This window comes from Rattus rattus, chromosome 8 (assembly GCF_011064425.1).
Source record: "Rattus rattus isolate New Zealand chromosome 8, Rrattus_CSIRO_v1, whole genome shotgun sequence".
Taxonomy (NCBI): domain Eukaryota; kingdom Metazoa; phylum Chordata; class Mammalia; order Rodentia; family Muridae; genus Rattus; species Rattus rattus.
This window is the reverse complement of record NC_046161.1, coordinates 88,389,398-88,404,571: the sequence shown is the minus strand read 5'-3', so window position 1 is coordinate 88,404,571 and position 15,174 is coordinate 88,389,398. Positions and strand designations below refer to the sequence as shown.

Here is a 15,174-nt window from a genome sequence, read left to right as displayed (position 1 = left end):
CAGGATAGGAGTTTGTAAGTGGTTTACATTTTATATAAACCACAGTGAAAATCTAGGCCATCCTTGGCAGTGCCGTTCATTCATCAAGAAGGTAGCTTCTGTGGTAGAGTTCGTCTGTGTTCTGTAGCCTGCCTCTGGCTCTCCTGGCTGTCAATTTGAACAGTCTAGTTGAAGACACATCCCACTGGTATCCTCACTTAGACACCTAGGAGGGAGGGATTTCCTGAGGCTTGTGAGTTCCCCCCAGAACACCAGAACCCCATCTTAGAGCTCATGGTCATCCTTCCACTCCCTCTCTTGGTCTCCTGATGGGAAGTGAAGGTTCGTGTTTGTTCATAGTGGCCTCTCCTACTGTTCTACCCCAGTGTCGAAGAGTCCAGATAGAGTGGAGTCTGCTGATTCAACCCTAGCTACTCAGGAGGCTGAGGCAAGAGGATCACATGGATCAGGGCCACCACAGATACAGACAGAGTGCCAGACTGGCCTGTATAACTTAGTGAGACCACATCTCAAAGTAAAAACTAAGAAAGAAGTCTGGGGGTGTAGCTCAGTGATAGAGCACTTGCCTAGCACGGAAGGAACCATGAGTCTGATTTCCACTACTAGAAAAAGAAAAATCCCTACACAGGGTCTAGGTGACTAGGTTCCTAGAGTCTCTGGGTCGAGGGACTTGTCCTAAATGTGGGGACTACAAACGATCCGGGTCTTAGTTGAGTCACGTAACCGATTAGGTTATAGAAACCAGGAACCTCGGCTTGGTGGTTCTTTCCCAGGGATGGCTGGTTACCACAGGCAGCAAGCCAGGAGGCAGCTGAAGCGAAGACCCACCACCTTCCCATGGGCGTTCTACGAATGAATCAGCACCAGCCGGCAGACCAGTGAGAAACCCACAAGCCCACATCTACCAGGTTTAATTTCTGCTGGGGGCTGAGGACTGGGGGCTGGATCGCTTCTTCCCCATGCTTTGCTCTGGATGTTAATAATCAACTAGCCTGGCATGCCAGTGAGGCCAGAGGTGGGGTGAGAGCAGGAGCCCTGGGGTTTGGGTGGATGATCAACCAGAGAAGCAACGGAACAGTGAATGCTCTATCTGAACAGAGGATTGTCTCTCCAATCACCTTTCTGTTCAAAGGCCACCAGTACTCATACAGAGGCCCTGCCTCAAAGAGTCCCCCGCTTACTGGGGCAGCCACCAAGTTATCACTGGTCAGATGAGCACTGATAGAGGGTAGGCAGTGCGGTGGAGAGAGAATGGCCATTTGGGCCCCCGAGAGAGAATTGCGAGGGACCCACGGCAGGAATACTGGGAGGAGCATTGAAGAGATTGTTAGGTAGAGAAAGCCATGAAAGGCCTGTCAGAGGAGGGGTCACAGTGTATGGAGGCACAAAAGCCTACAGAGGCTTTAAAGAGTCCCTGCCGAGTGCCAGAGATCTGAGCTAGGGCTCTGAGCTCAGCGAGAACGCTAGAGTTCAGGGAAGCTGAACTCCTGATGTAACTGTAACTGGCTCTTTACTCATCAAAACCTAGGAATCTGGACCTGTGTGTGCGTGTGTGTGTGTGTGTGTGTGTGTGTGTGTGTGTGTGTGTGTGTGTGTTTTAATTTCTTTTTTCCTTATTTAAATGCATCCATAAGGTTTAATTTAAACATCACAATCGTTAAGTCTGCCCACTCCTGTGTTCAGCCACCTCCCCAGAGGCCACTGAAGCAATTGGATTTTTGTCTCTTCCTCTCAGGTATTTTCCACAGACACAGGCAACAAGAGTACCGCACACCCTGAGTTGCAAACCTCGGGGATGACTCAGCAGATGGGGAATCTCTGCCTTCCCTTTGCTCGCCATCTGCAACGGTTTCCATTTAGAGCCCCAGGCTATGCATCAGGACTGTCCCTCAGCCTCTGTTCTGTACCGGGAAAGGCAGCTCTTACACAGTAATAGGTGCAGAGCCAAGGTCACCTGGGTGTTTGAGGACTGAGCTAGGACTCAAGCTCAGACCTCTGCCTCTTATGTCCCCTTTAGGCCTGGCAGGTTTGTTCTCCACCTCCTTGATCAAGTGTGTCAAACCATGAGCCAGAAAGGTCAGGGGTAAGACTGCCATTTTTTTTTTTTAAGCATTGCAGGCAATAGGCTGATGTCACAACAACCTTCAGTGTAGAATTGTGACTTCAGGCAGCCTTGGTGGTTGTTTTGTTTTGTTAACAACCCTTTCTCCCTCTCTCCTCCCTCCTTCTTCTTCCTCTTCTCCCCACCTCCCCAGCAGCCCTGCTTCAAGCCTCAGCTCATCTTGGTCCCCATGTCTGGTCACTATGACAACAAGGGTCTTCCGTCAGAAAGAGGCCTTCCAGGTATTTTATTTTGGGCTTCAATTAAGCTGGCTGAAGGCTACGAGCAATGCAGGGAAGTGTGTTTTACTTACGGCCTTCGAGAGAAGCCAGGTGCTATTTCTAGCTCCTTAATCGGTGTTGCTAAATGGGGTCTTAATGCTAGTTCCCATGGTATCACGAGTTTTCATCACAGTGACTCCCTCTCCAACCTCACTCTCTCATCTCCCTCCTTAATGGGAAACACCCCCTCTCTCTCTCTCTCTCTCTCTCTCTCTCTCTCTCTCTCTCTCTCTCTCTCTCTCTCTCTCTCTCTCTCGTTTGCTGTCAGCTGTCAGTAGGCCCCCAGCCTTTCTGGCCTGACATTCACTGGCCCTCTGCAGCCCAGCCTTTGGGAATATTTGTTCTGCTCTAACACACATCTATCAGGAGGTCTATCCAAGGGTCACAATTCTATCTCCAGACTCCACCATCCTCTCCAGCTGCCCCATTAAAGCCAGAGGGAGGGAGGGATACATGATTGACTATATTGAAGAAACATTAGCATTTTTGTGAGTGTCTAAAATCCTCCTCAATCATACTTCATAAGTCAAGACAGATCACTCATTAAATCAAGGCAAGTTAAATGTTTTCCTATGCCTCGAGAAACTGAGGCTGGGACCAGGAAGTCAGTAAACATCCATTGTCATGTGCTGTTGTGAAACATATGTGCTGTTCAGTTCAGTCCCTACACAACTCTTCTTTAAAGGAAAGATTACGAAAAATGCTGTGTCAGAATTCCTGACCGTAGCATCCATTGCACAGTGAGTGCTTGAGACATGGTTCTCCTTGGGCCCTAGGTGTTGTCAGGAAGGAGCGTGGATTGCACGAACTGCAGCCAAAGCACAAAGGCATGGAAATGTTTCAGTTTGCCTGTACAAAACCAAGTCAGCAGTTCTCCCTGTTTCCTGCATGTTCCGTCCTCAGGTAGAGGGGTTCTTTGGGGCCTCGTTAGTCCTTGAGCAAGTTTTTGGAGTGATTCACACTCCTACAGTAAACGGGGTGTTTGTAAAGGTCCTTGGAAAAGACAGGGCTTTCTAAGGAAACGAGGCTGCGTGCTCGCCCTGATTACCTCTAAAGAGTCTGCAAGTCGTCAGCGCTACCTTCATTCACATCCCACACCACGGAGCTGACGGGACAGATCCAAAGTCCTGTTCCTTGGAGGACCTTAGTGTCTTTCCTCACAGTGGGAACCTAGGATTCTCCTGTCCAAAGCTGCTCCCCCGTTAGATGCTACACTGCTCTGGATTCTCTTTAAATGCCATTGACAAAAGGCTCTGGCCCCCTTGGTGGAAGAGGCTCACCAACATTTTCACTGGTGGAGAGCCATGGTTCAGGACATTACAGGACATGGCCACCGGGCTAAGACTTTCTCCTGGATGGTCATCCCCAGGGACTCCTCCCAGCCCAGAGGCTCCTTGGGTGTGGAGGCAGGACAGAACCTTCCTTACCTGAAAGTGAAGACGCTGAAGTGTGTAAAGAGTAGCTGAGTTGGTTTGTCTCGGGTTAAAGTAGCACCTGCCACAGGAGACGTGCCACGGGAGTGGGCTGCTGTTATAGCCCTCACTGTTGTAGTGAGTCTGTGATGCGGCTGGTACACCTATCTCCAGGACTGCAGCTAAACTCTCAGATGTGTCCTCTGCCACTCTCCTGAGCGTCCTGTCAGTGACCCTGCAGGGGGGGGGCGGGAAGGTGCCAGATTCTGTTCCCCTCAGTCCTCTGGAGTGGTCAGTCGGGGCCGTGGTACTGGATCTGGCATGGCAGTAGGAGTTTGAACCAAGTCAGGCCAGAGGATACGCTGGCAGGGTTCATCCCAGGCAGCTGCTGCAGGCCCTGGGCAATGTCTAACAAGATCAACAGGATTCTCAATCTGGGCCACTTTGGGAAACTGGTTTTGCCACCACTTAATTAGAACATATGAAAAAAAGTTAATTTTCCCTGTCAATGTCTTTCCTGCCAGATACGTTTTGGCTCATAAACCATTAATGTCTGCCACACCTTCTCTGTAGTAAAATAAGAAATAAGACGTCTTGGTCCGTGGGAAAACAGATGTTGCAGGCATTTTATAGCTAATATATTAGTTTTCTCGTCATTGAGTGGTATCTTATAGAGTTCAGGTCCTGGAGCCCTAAAAGTCCTGTCAGCCCTTACTAAGTGTAGGTAAGCCAGGAGGTCACACGGTCTCTCTGCTGGCATTTCCTCAGGGACCTGGTAACGGGGGCTCACTGTCCTGCTTGGAACCAAACGCTGGTCCCCTAGAATGTGCTCTTTGGTTGGCCGGGCCTTGCTGCCATTTTCCACAGCTGCTTTTCAGGATATACGTAGGAGACTCCCGGTCCTGTTGGGTTGAGATTTGCAGCTTCTGGCCTGTAATGGATGTGCCACTTGGGCTTATTTTCATTCATGCATCGGGCACTAACATTTTTGAAACTTAGCTAACACAAGGCATCACGAAGTGGATGTTGTCAGAAGTAGAAACAGAGTCAGCGCCTCTGAAGCTGCTGATTCTTATTCTGCATCCTGGTCCTGGTGCACCGCACATCCTAATGAACAGAGCTCCTCATTCGGTCCTGAACAGACACACGCCGTTTTCCACTTCTGGAGCTATCCCTCCCCAAAAGACTGGTTCTTCCTCAGCCTAATTGAATCTTTTGGCTGAAGGCAGGGAGGGGCATGAGAACCAGCGGACCATATCGAAGAATCCAATTTACTCATCACTTTGCAGAACTTAAGAAAAGCAAGCTTCCCCGTTTCCTCTGGGCCCGTTTCTGAGTTCACACTCGGAAAGGTCAAGTAAACACAGTAAATCCATTAGAGCGCCTTCATATTAAGGCCCTGGGGCTTATGCTGATTAGCAAGAGGCTAACATGGTAACATTTGTTAAGTGGAAGGAAGTTTGTCTTACCTTGGCTGTTTGAACACAGAAAGCTAGCAGTTGTGAGCAGCACACCCCAGGCTGCTTCAAGAAGGACGAAAGACCCTTGTCGCTGGGCCTTCAGGGGAAAATGCCTCCGGTGGGGTCTAGATCCCACATGGAACCTAGCAAATTGGACCCATTTGCTAACTATCCGATAGTGGGCAAAATCCTTTACTCTGGGTCAGTTGCTCTCTTGCCAGCCTGAGGCTAGGCTTGCCTGGGTTAGGTCCACCTTCCGTGCTTTCAAGGGTCTCTAATGCACAACCCACCAGATGACATCACCACATGAAGCAGTATTGAATAGACAAGGCAAGGGGGTCTCTTGAGACTAGCTAGCCACTCTTCAGGGCTGGAAGGCAGATTGCTTTTACACACACACACACACACGCACACACACAATCTCAAGTCAGATACTGAGCACTACTCAACTGTGGCCTTGAGCTAGCTGCACGACCCCTCTCGGCCTCAGTTTCTTCGTCTGTAACTGGGCCCACAGAAGGCACGGCCTCATTGGGTTGTTGTGAGAATTAAATACAACGAGGTATATAAAACACAAGGACGTTCTGTGACCTGGGAGGTGACATGGGAGGTGCTGTGCAAGCCTCACTACAGCTCTTTGTATTATAGCTGTTGCCAGAAATTGAGTTCAAGAGCCCAGCCAACAGACTTGAGGATGTCAACAGTCGTGGGCTTCTCCAGGCCCGTCTGACGGAAGAACTGGAATGTGGCTCCTGAAACCACAGCAGACTGGTAGATAGGGTTGGTGACTCCAGTCACAGAGCTGCTGAGTCCTGGTTCTCCCACACAGTGGCCGTTCTGGCCTGCTCGGGCGTGTTTAGATCAGTGTTTCTCAACCCGGGGCTCCCACTCCCTTTGTGGGCGGACCGACTTTTCCACAGGGGTGGCCTAGTAGATGTCTACAGTACAATTCATAACAGTAGCCAAGTTACTGTTAGGAAGCAGCAACGAAAATGATTTTATGGTTGGGGCCCTCACAACTGTATCGGAGGGTGGCACGCAGCATTTGGAAGGGTGAGAACCGCTGGTTTAGATAACCAATCTGTGGTTTTCAACATGGGCATTAAGCTACCAGACATTCCCTACCTTCTACACCAGCCGCCTCATTTTCTGCTTTGGACCCAAGGACACTGGCTGCCCTGAAATATTAATAGCTGTCATTGATCGAGTGCCACAAAGTCCAGGACCTTCAATAAGTACCTGGACCCTGCCCCTTACCTTCCACCGCTCCCCATGAAGCAGGGAATTACACTGTTTTTACCAAAAAAAAAAAAAAAAAAAAAAGCGGTCAGTTTTATCAGGCCTGAACTCAACTTAGGTTTGAACTCCGGGTCAGAGCCGTTCCTCCATTGTAGTAATGCCTCTCTCAGGCAGTGCCGAGCTCTGTTCTGGCAGGAGTGACTTCATTATTACTCATTAGCTAGAATTAGCTGCAATTCATCTTCTGGCCAAGCTCTTGTTTGAGTTAGAGCAGTCCTCTAATTCTCTTGTACGGTTTTGCTCTCTCCTCATTGCTATTTTTAACTGAACTTCTGATAGCGACAGAGCACATCTCATACATGCCGAGTCCCCCGGGTCGTTTCCCTCACTCAGCCGTGACCTTACTCATAACCACTGTCACTGCCAGTCCCCTGCCCTGCTCTCTTTTGTCCTAACTTCCTTATTTATTTGCTTATCAACTCGTTTGAGATTTAATGTGCATGCCCGAATTCACCACCCATACTCAGAACTCTGACAACCAAGTGCCTCTGTATCTATTTCTGTTCCTTCCTTCCCACACTCCCCTGCTGCATGGTGGTGGCTGCCTTTTCTGTTTATTCTTCCTTTGGCCCTTTCTTTACTGATTTTCAGCATCCCTGTGTACATCTACAAGATTCTCTGTTTGGTTGTCTGTTTGTCTCTTCCTGCATCAGGACCACTCTGGATTCATGGCTACAGCATTGACTAACCAATGGGAGCATTTAGTAGACAGGTCTGGCTGCCCCAACATGCCTCATCCTTCTAGTACGAAAACAAATGCACCCTGGGAATGGGAACCCCATTCCTGAGCCCCGCCCCCACCCATAGCACCAGCTGTCTCTGAGAGCACAGCCCCTGCCCCTTTCCCAGGGTGGGTATATTTATCTTCATATCTGCTGGGTAGCAAATAGCCCCCAGATGTATCAGGAGAAGAAACCTGGAGGGTAGTTTCCCTCTCCCTGTGTGATTAGGGATGTCCTTGCCCAAGGCCAGCACATCCGGCTACCCTGCAGCTCCCTGCAACAGGACCCAAGCGTAACTATTTCATCTGAGTCAAAAATCATCCCTATATGGGTTTGTAAAATTGGCACAGTACAGTACAGCTGTTTGCCAGAAGGAAGGTAGGAAGGTTCTGCCAGACACCCCCCCTCCCCGTGTGTGTGTGTGTGTGTGTGTGTGTGTGTGTGTGTGTGTGTGTGTGTCCTCTTCCATCTTGTTTGCAACAGAATCTAACTGGCCTGTGAGTTTCCAGCGTCTTCGTCTCCCCTTCCCAGTAGGTGTGTTGGGATTACAGATGAAAGCTACCACATCCAGCGTACATAGGCTCTAAGCATCTGGCCCTAATGCTTGTGCAGTGATCGCCGAGCATCTCCCAGGAAAGGACAACGTCCTGTCGTCGTTAGTATTCATTGCCTGCCTTGAAGTGCTTCAGTGCCTTTTATAGATAGGAAGGCTCACTTAAGCTGCTTCTGCCTCCCAGAACCTAGGCTTCTCCATCTTACTGACCTTGTAGTTTCCAATAAGACTAGGCAGCAGGGTTCCTGCCTGTAGGAGCCACAGTTCATTAAGGAGGAGATAACAAAAAGTGATTCGGTATGGACTCAAGAGCTGAGGGTTGGATGGGAGCCCGGGATGGGGACAACAGATTCCCTCAAACTCCTACTTAGGACAAGGTCTGCAAGTAAGGCAGAGTACTGCAAATGAGGTTTGTCTCAGAATTCTTGGGCTTGGTCACCATGATGATGCTGGGCTTGCTGGGGGTGACATGGGGAGGGCAGAAGCAAGTTGGAGCTGTTTGAGAGGGCATCATGGACACCTGAGACTGCGTGCTTCATGGTGGAATCAGGGAGAGACCAAAGGGCTGAGTAAACACAGAAACTGAGAACACAGGCTCATAGAAGGAGGATGACAAGGGGCTCAGGGGTGACAACCCACAGGGTATCTCTGAAGGCCCTGGTATTTGGGCTTAAAGTATAGGGATCCACCCAGTTCTAAGGAAGGGACAGGGTACAAGCATTTGACTCCTTCAAAGAATGTGGTGATCTCTGCAGGGCACACTGGCCTGCAGAACAATGTTTAAGGCTGTCTGGATGCAGCGTGTCTGCGTGAACCCTCGGATCCTGCATCTTAAGGCCCCATGTGAAGCCCATACAGATGACTTGGCAAAGCTAATGAGGGTCCCAGCCTAGAGCCAGGGTAGAGGTCCCAGGTCACAATGGCCCTAATGTTATCAGAGTAGGAGCAAAGCAAATATTGAGTTGAGGAATGTCAACACGAACAGCAGTTGGAGAGATTCACCAAAGAATGAAGATGTTGAATTGAGAATAGCAGGGCATTCCGCGGGAAGGCTAAAGCTGTATAAAGTATGGGTGATATGGCTAATTTCAGACGATCATACTTGCCTATGATGTCTCTGCAGAATTTGAGGCTGGGTGAAGTTGTGGCGGCCTTTGTATGAGGTGACACTTCTGGCAAGTCCTTTTGTGCACAGCTCTTGTTAGCAGCCACGTGCACAAGGCAGCCTCCCACTTTGTTTATTTCGTTTCGTTAGGACTCGGCAAAGGGACTTCACTTAGATTCTGACAACCTTCACAGTCCTCATGTCATCCCTCCCAGGACAGAACCATCACAAAAGCAGCAGAAACACCGCCATTGATCGTTCTGATCAGAATTTAGGAGAGTAGAAGGAAACATGCACATGTTTAGAATTTCTTTCATTTCAAAAACTGGTTTTCTGTCTCTTCCCAGATATCCATGACACGTTTCATTAGTAGAGAGATGTCAGGTTTGCTGTTGAAAGTGTCTGGCTTTGGCTGTGGACCGAGGAGAGGCTGAAGTGGGTTTACGTTTACCTCTGGGACAGGTCTCTGCACCCCAGCCCAGCTCTCTGAAGCAAGCAAAGACTATTCATCCTCCCCCCCCTCCACCCCAAATCCAAACTCGCTGCTGCTCTTCCAGAGGACTTGGTACCCACATGATGGCTCTCAACTGTCTGTAACTCTAGTTCCAGTACCGTCTTTTGGTGTCCCTGAGCACCAGGAGTGCACAGATAGACACGCAGACAAGACACCTGTGTGTGCTGTGTATCTCCTCGTTTTCTTGATGAAAAGCTAAGCAGGTAGCACCCAAGTCTTCTAAGATCGACTTTTAAGGACATCCCTCCAATGCTTTCCCATCCGCCTTCGATGGTCTAACACTCACCTCGTGACTTACCCCGTGCACTCATGCATCATGGTAGGCTGGCAGCTTAGCCGCCGAGCAAACACCTAGGCCCTATGTCAGTCCCGTGAGGCGAATGGGACCACCGTCTTCTTTATTCTCCACTGGCCTGTTTGAGCTACCAGCCCTGTTCCTGTCCTCAGCTTCCCTGCCTCCCTAATCCACGTCTATTTTCTCTGCTTGTAAGATTGCCCAGCCTCGTGTGCTTACAACACTCCTACCCATCCTTCAAAACCCTATTCGGATTTCTATCCTCAAAGCTTTCTGGCAACTGCCTACTTTCTGTCCCTGTGCACTCAGGAATTCTTTCATATATTATTAACACTTTTAAAATAAGTCACTTGCTGGTGCTGGAGAGATGGCTCAGAGGTTAAGAGGCTGTTCTTCCAAAGGACTAGGGTTTAATTCCCAGCACCAACATGATAGCTTCTGTTCCAGGGAATCTGACACCCTCTTCTGGCCTCTATAAGCACAAGGCTAACACATGATACACAGCTATACGTGTAAGCAGAACACTGTGTATGCAACATTAAAAACAAAAACAAAAACATTCATTTACTTAAAAATCTCAGGTTTTGAGGAAATCCCAGACCACATGCTCACCTCCAGGGCTGGCTCTGACCGTGGCTGAGTTGTCTCTGTATCCCTAGGCTTGGTTACCACAGGACCTGAAAGAGGAAAGTATTAACATGCTTATCTGTAGTGGGCCTGTGTAACTCAGTAAACCGTATCCAGAGGTGACAGTGCACCGTGATGTGCATATGAAGGTCAGAGGGCCGCTTTGGGGAGGGGGTTCCCTCTTCCTACCGTGTTGAGTCATGGTCTCATCTGTTTCCCATGTCTACATTGGAGTGCTGGGCTTACAGATGCCTCCTAGTGCATCTGGCTTTTTAAGTGGCTACTGGGGATCAATACCAGGTTATCAGGCGTGTGTGGGGAGCACTTTTACCCCTGAGCCACCTTCCTGACCCCTGGCGGATTTTAACTTACCTCCCCCCAACCCACCCCGAACTTGAGGGCTGTAAGAAAACGTATCCTTCCACTGCCCTTAATAAACACTAGATGGAAAGTGTGTGGGTTTGAAAGAATCTTGGCCTGGTGGCATCTAACCTGTCTGCTTGCTTGTGTTGGGACGGGATCTGGCTATCTTGCCCGGGCTGGCCTTGAACTTCTGAGCTCAAGTGATCCTCCTGCCTCTGCCTCCTGAGTAGCTGGGACAAATCATCCTGTTTCTAAAAGGATGCCCCTTTCAAAAGTTTTGAGCCACACATTCCACATCAGCACTCACCCTGGCCGTGGATGAGTTCATTTCCACTATTCATCTATTTACCGGTTGTTCTAAATCTTCGAGTCCGAGCAGCTACGTCTGCCTTTCACAATCGTTGCCGAGGGCCTCTTACTGCAAGCAGGCAGGAATGGCTCTCTAGTAGCAGGGAGCACTGAGCCTGCTCAGGGGCAAGGGTAAGTGCCGGGCCAGCGGGGCAGAGTGAGGAGGTCTGGGTACTCACGTTTCACTGTCTTTGCAGCTGAGCCTCTGCCGTTGATGGACCTATGCCGGCGATCCATCCGCTCAGCCCTGGGCAGACAGCGCCTGCGGGACATCGGCTCCCTGCCCCTGCCTCAGTCTCTTAAAAACTATCTGCAGTACCAATGAGCAGCACTGAGGACCTGCTGTCACCTGTGGTCACACAGCTCCGGAGCATTGGGATGACATCACTGACTTGCTGCCATCAACCAGGACCAGGAGGCCACCAAGGGAACCAGAGTGTAGAGACCATTTCTTCCTCCAGAGAATGAATAAAACATTCAGTAGGAGATGGCGTCTGGTTCCCCACTGCAGACGGCTCAGGAAGATTGGCCAGTGGAGAGAAAATAGGTTCTGAATAATGAACGAGCCTTCACGCTCTCCTCCCCGCCTGCCCCTGGCCAGGGCAGAGAGACCATCCGACCATCCTTCCATATTAAGACTCAGTACCACTTTGAGAGACGGGTCCAGGGCCCATAGCAGGGCTAAAACGCCTGGCCTTACCTCTCTGAGCTTGGCTTCCTCATCCCTTCCTGCCCTCTTGCCCCACGGATAGAGTTCTTTGGCTACCCCCCACCCCTCTATTCAGGGACACGAATCTGATGACTTGCCCCGGGGACAGAGCTTATTCTTGGCTATGTTCGTTGTCGGTAGCGTTTGCATTTTGAAAGAGGAGTGTGGCAAAGGTGGCTTTCTCCCAAAGGTGCTAAGGAAGAGGGGAGCTTCGTGACACCAAGTCTGAGACACCCTGAGTACCCAGGGCTCTGGTGGCCATCATCAGGGTGAAGCCTGGCTGTCACAAAGCTTTCTCTGAGCAAATTATTTTTTCACTGCAGGAGACTTCCAGTTTGTCTCTCGTTTCCAGCGCAGGTGTGTGTGTGTGTGTGTGTGTGTGTGTGTGTGTGTGTGTGTGTGTGTTGTGTGTGTGTGTGTTGTGTATATGTGTGTGTGTGGGGTGTGGCCGTGGGTGTGCGCTGTTTATTTATCAGCTGGGGCCCCGTGGGGTGGCCTTGGGACTGCAAAGTGTGACAGTCTCTGCAGGACCTGAGACCTATCCTCTCACAGAATGCTGCTGCTGCTGCCGCTGCTGCTACTGCCACCAGCGCCACCATTTGACATCTTTCGTGTGTTCCAGATACCCTCCACCCAGACTCGGTTTTAACTGGAAATTGTCACAGAGTGGGATACAAAGCCAGACAGCAGCGCAGCCTACACTTTAATGTGAATGTGACCTACAAGCAAGGGACATTTCTAATAAAGTTTGTCATTCTGTCCTTGAGCTGTGTGTAAAGTGCTCTTTCCTTCAACCTTGCTGGTCTATCCCCAGATGCACAGACATCAAACCTGGGCGTGCTCTACACACACACACACACACACACACACACACACACACACACGCTATCCACATATGGATCCCAACCCCAGAGATGTTGTAGAGACAAGATCTGGAAGACACTCTGTCCCCAGGTTCAAAGACTACCATACGCCCTGATGCTATGAAGCCTTAGATGGTCAGGGTAAACCCAAGACTTGGTGCTGAGACTGAATGCAGCTGGCCACCGGGGAGCACTGCCGATGGATGCAGAGCTAATGAGGCAGAGTTAGGTTGGGTCTGCTGGGACTGGTAGCGTGTTAGCAGTTAGGGACAGGAAGGGGACTGGGTCAGGACCAGTACAGGATTCACACAGCAGCAGCAGCTACCCATATACCACACCACACCAGACTCCAGGGCACTGTCAGACTGATGTCTCTGTCCTGAGTGGGGACATTTACAGTTTGTTGTAAGATCTTGAGACGCTCAGCAGGGAGGAGGAGGGGAAGGGAAGAGAGTTTCCTGTAATTGGAAGAGTGGATATGAAACATTGTCTGCCCACCCTGAGCCTGGAGATGGGAGAGGAGAGGCATCTCCTGACTGCAGGCTCTAGGCACCTGCCTGGCCATTGGCAGACTCAGCGGCCAACACTTTAGTTGTCCTGATTGCTAAAAGCAGCTTTCTGAAGAGGCACAAGCTTGGACATTGGTCAGGAAACCTGGGTTGGAGTCATTTTTACACAGTCACTTTGGCTAAGTCACTTTCCCCTCTGGATACTGGGAGCTAGGCCAGGTAGCCAGTGACTAAGGACCATCTCTCTCCTAACCTCTAGGGTCCAAGTGTCGGCACCACTTTCTAGTTTGGAAGAAGCTCTCTTGTCTGAGCTCCTAAGCCTCATTTGTGTGGATTCTCTTATTCCAGCAATACCTTCCCCACCCTTACTTCACCCTTTAGTGATCTAATGGGATCAGCCTTCCTTTGGACACCCCATAACCAACTACCAGTGTCGTCCTGCTCTGAACCATTAGTTCTTCATGTCCCCACCTGAGCATGTATCTCCTGGCACTGAGGTCCCTGTCCTGAGCACTTGGATTAAGTCCCATATACCCTGTAGCCTCATGTACCTAGCAGGCTGTGGGTCTCTGGAGGGCTGGGCCTGTGCCTGTGCCTACAACACCATTGCACATCAGACACTCAGCTCTGCAAAGGCTTGTAGAGGGGCAGGATGGGCAAGATGTCCTCCACAAACTGGGATGCCCCTAGGAAACTACAAAGGTATTTAAATGGAGATGAGGTCCTCCTAGAGCTGAGAACCTACCCCTAAGTCCTCCTGGGCCCCTTGTCCTCTAATGCTCATGCCCACGCATTATCCTGAAATGACGGAGATCTGGCCTAGTCCTGCCACACCTCATAGTCTAAGGTGGGACAAAGATGGCCACCAAGCAATGAAGAACTGTGGTGTTCAAAGAGGATGACAGGGTGAGGTTGTGTTAGGAATTAGGCTACAGAAAGCCACTGGGGAGGTACTGAGTCCTGACAAGGAGCTGGGTAAGTGAGAGGAGGCAGAACATTCATATACATGCTTTAAAAAAAAAACTTGGAAAAATGTTGGATACAGCAGCGATGAATAGGAGACACAATCACGTCCAGCTGTCTGTCCATAATCTATAATCATTGTGAACTGTCCTGCCTGTGAAGTATCCGGGTGTACTGCTCCTGCCACAGGGCTCCTGCACATCTCCCTGCCCGTGAAGGCCTTAATGGGGGATGCTTGTGTTGCCCCGCCCACCTCAGGCCCAGAGGAGAGCAGGACTACACTCTAGCCTACTATGCTGCAGCTGGAGGCAGGTCCCTGGCTCTAACAGGCTCCAGGCCAGCACTGTGGCCCTTGCCTGCTACCATGGCTGCTAAACAGAGCCCAGGCTAGATCAACAATCTCTACCCCCCAGTGCATTTTCTTTCGGGGAAGAAAGGTACACATATTCTGAGGGGATAACTGTCCACCCTCAGACGATCACATCCTCCTTCAACTGCACGGTTTTATCCTTCCTATCCTCTGTGACACGTTGCTCAGGCTCCAAGCTTACAAGGAATGTCCTAAACACAATCGCCTATGAAATTCATACTCCAGAATCACACAATTGGGGCTTTTTTTATATAGTAAAAATATAACGTGTAGTTTTCACTTTCGTGTTGGGCCACATTCATAGCTGTCTTTGGCCACATGCATCCTGCAATCTATGCTCCACTGAGGAAGCATTTGCTTTCTGTTACCTTTTACCCTTAAGGACCCTGGCTCCATGTGAATCCTGTCACATTTGCCTTCAAGTGACCCTGGACAGATCCTTTGCTTCCTTGTTCTTTTATTTTCAGCACTTCACAAGCACAATCCATATGCCAGTCTAAAATACTCAGATCTGTCATATCCTTTCCTCCCTCATAAAGAATATGCTTTATCATAGAGCCCAGAAAAGCCATTACAACTCTGGTGGTCTACCTGAGAATAGCCCCCAGAGGCTCATATATTGAATATGTGGTTCCTGGTTGGTGGAACTGTTTGGGAAGGATTAGGAGGTGGGGCATTAT

The 15,174-nt window shown here is 49.9% G+C and overlaps 1 protein-coding gene across 1 annotated transcript in view; it reads left to right on the top strand.

Moving 5' to 3' along the window:
• Positions 1–12,555, top strand: part of Spsb4 (splA/ryanodine receptor domain and SOCS box containing 4) — a 70,898-nt gene extending 58,343 nt beyond the window's left edge. The window contains exon 3 of the mRNA XM_032910676.1: positions 11,278–12,555. Within this exon, the coding sequence (XP_032766567.1) occupies positions 11,278–11,405 (128 nt within the window). The 3' untranslated portion in view covers positions 11,406–12,555. The remainder of the gene's footprint in view (positions 1–11,277) is intronic.
• The last annotated feature ends 2,619 nt before the right edge of the window (positions 12,556–15,174 follow it).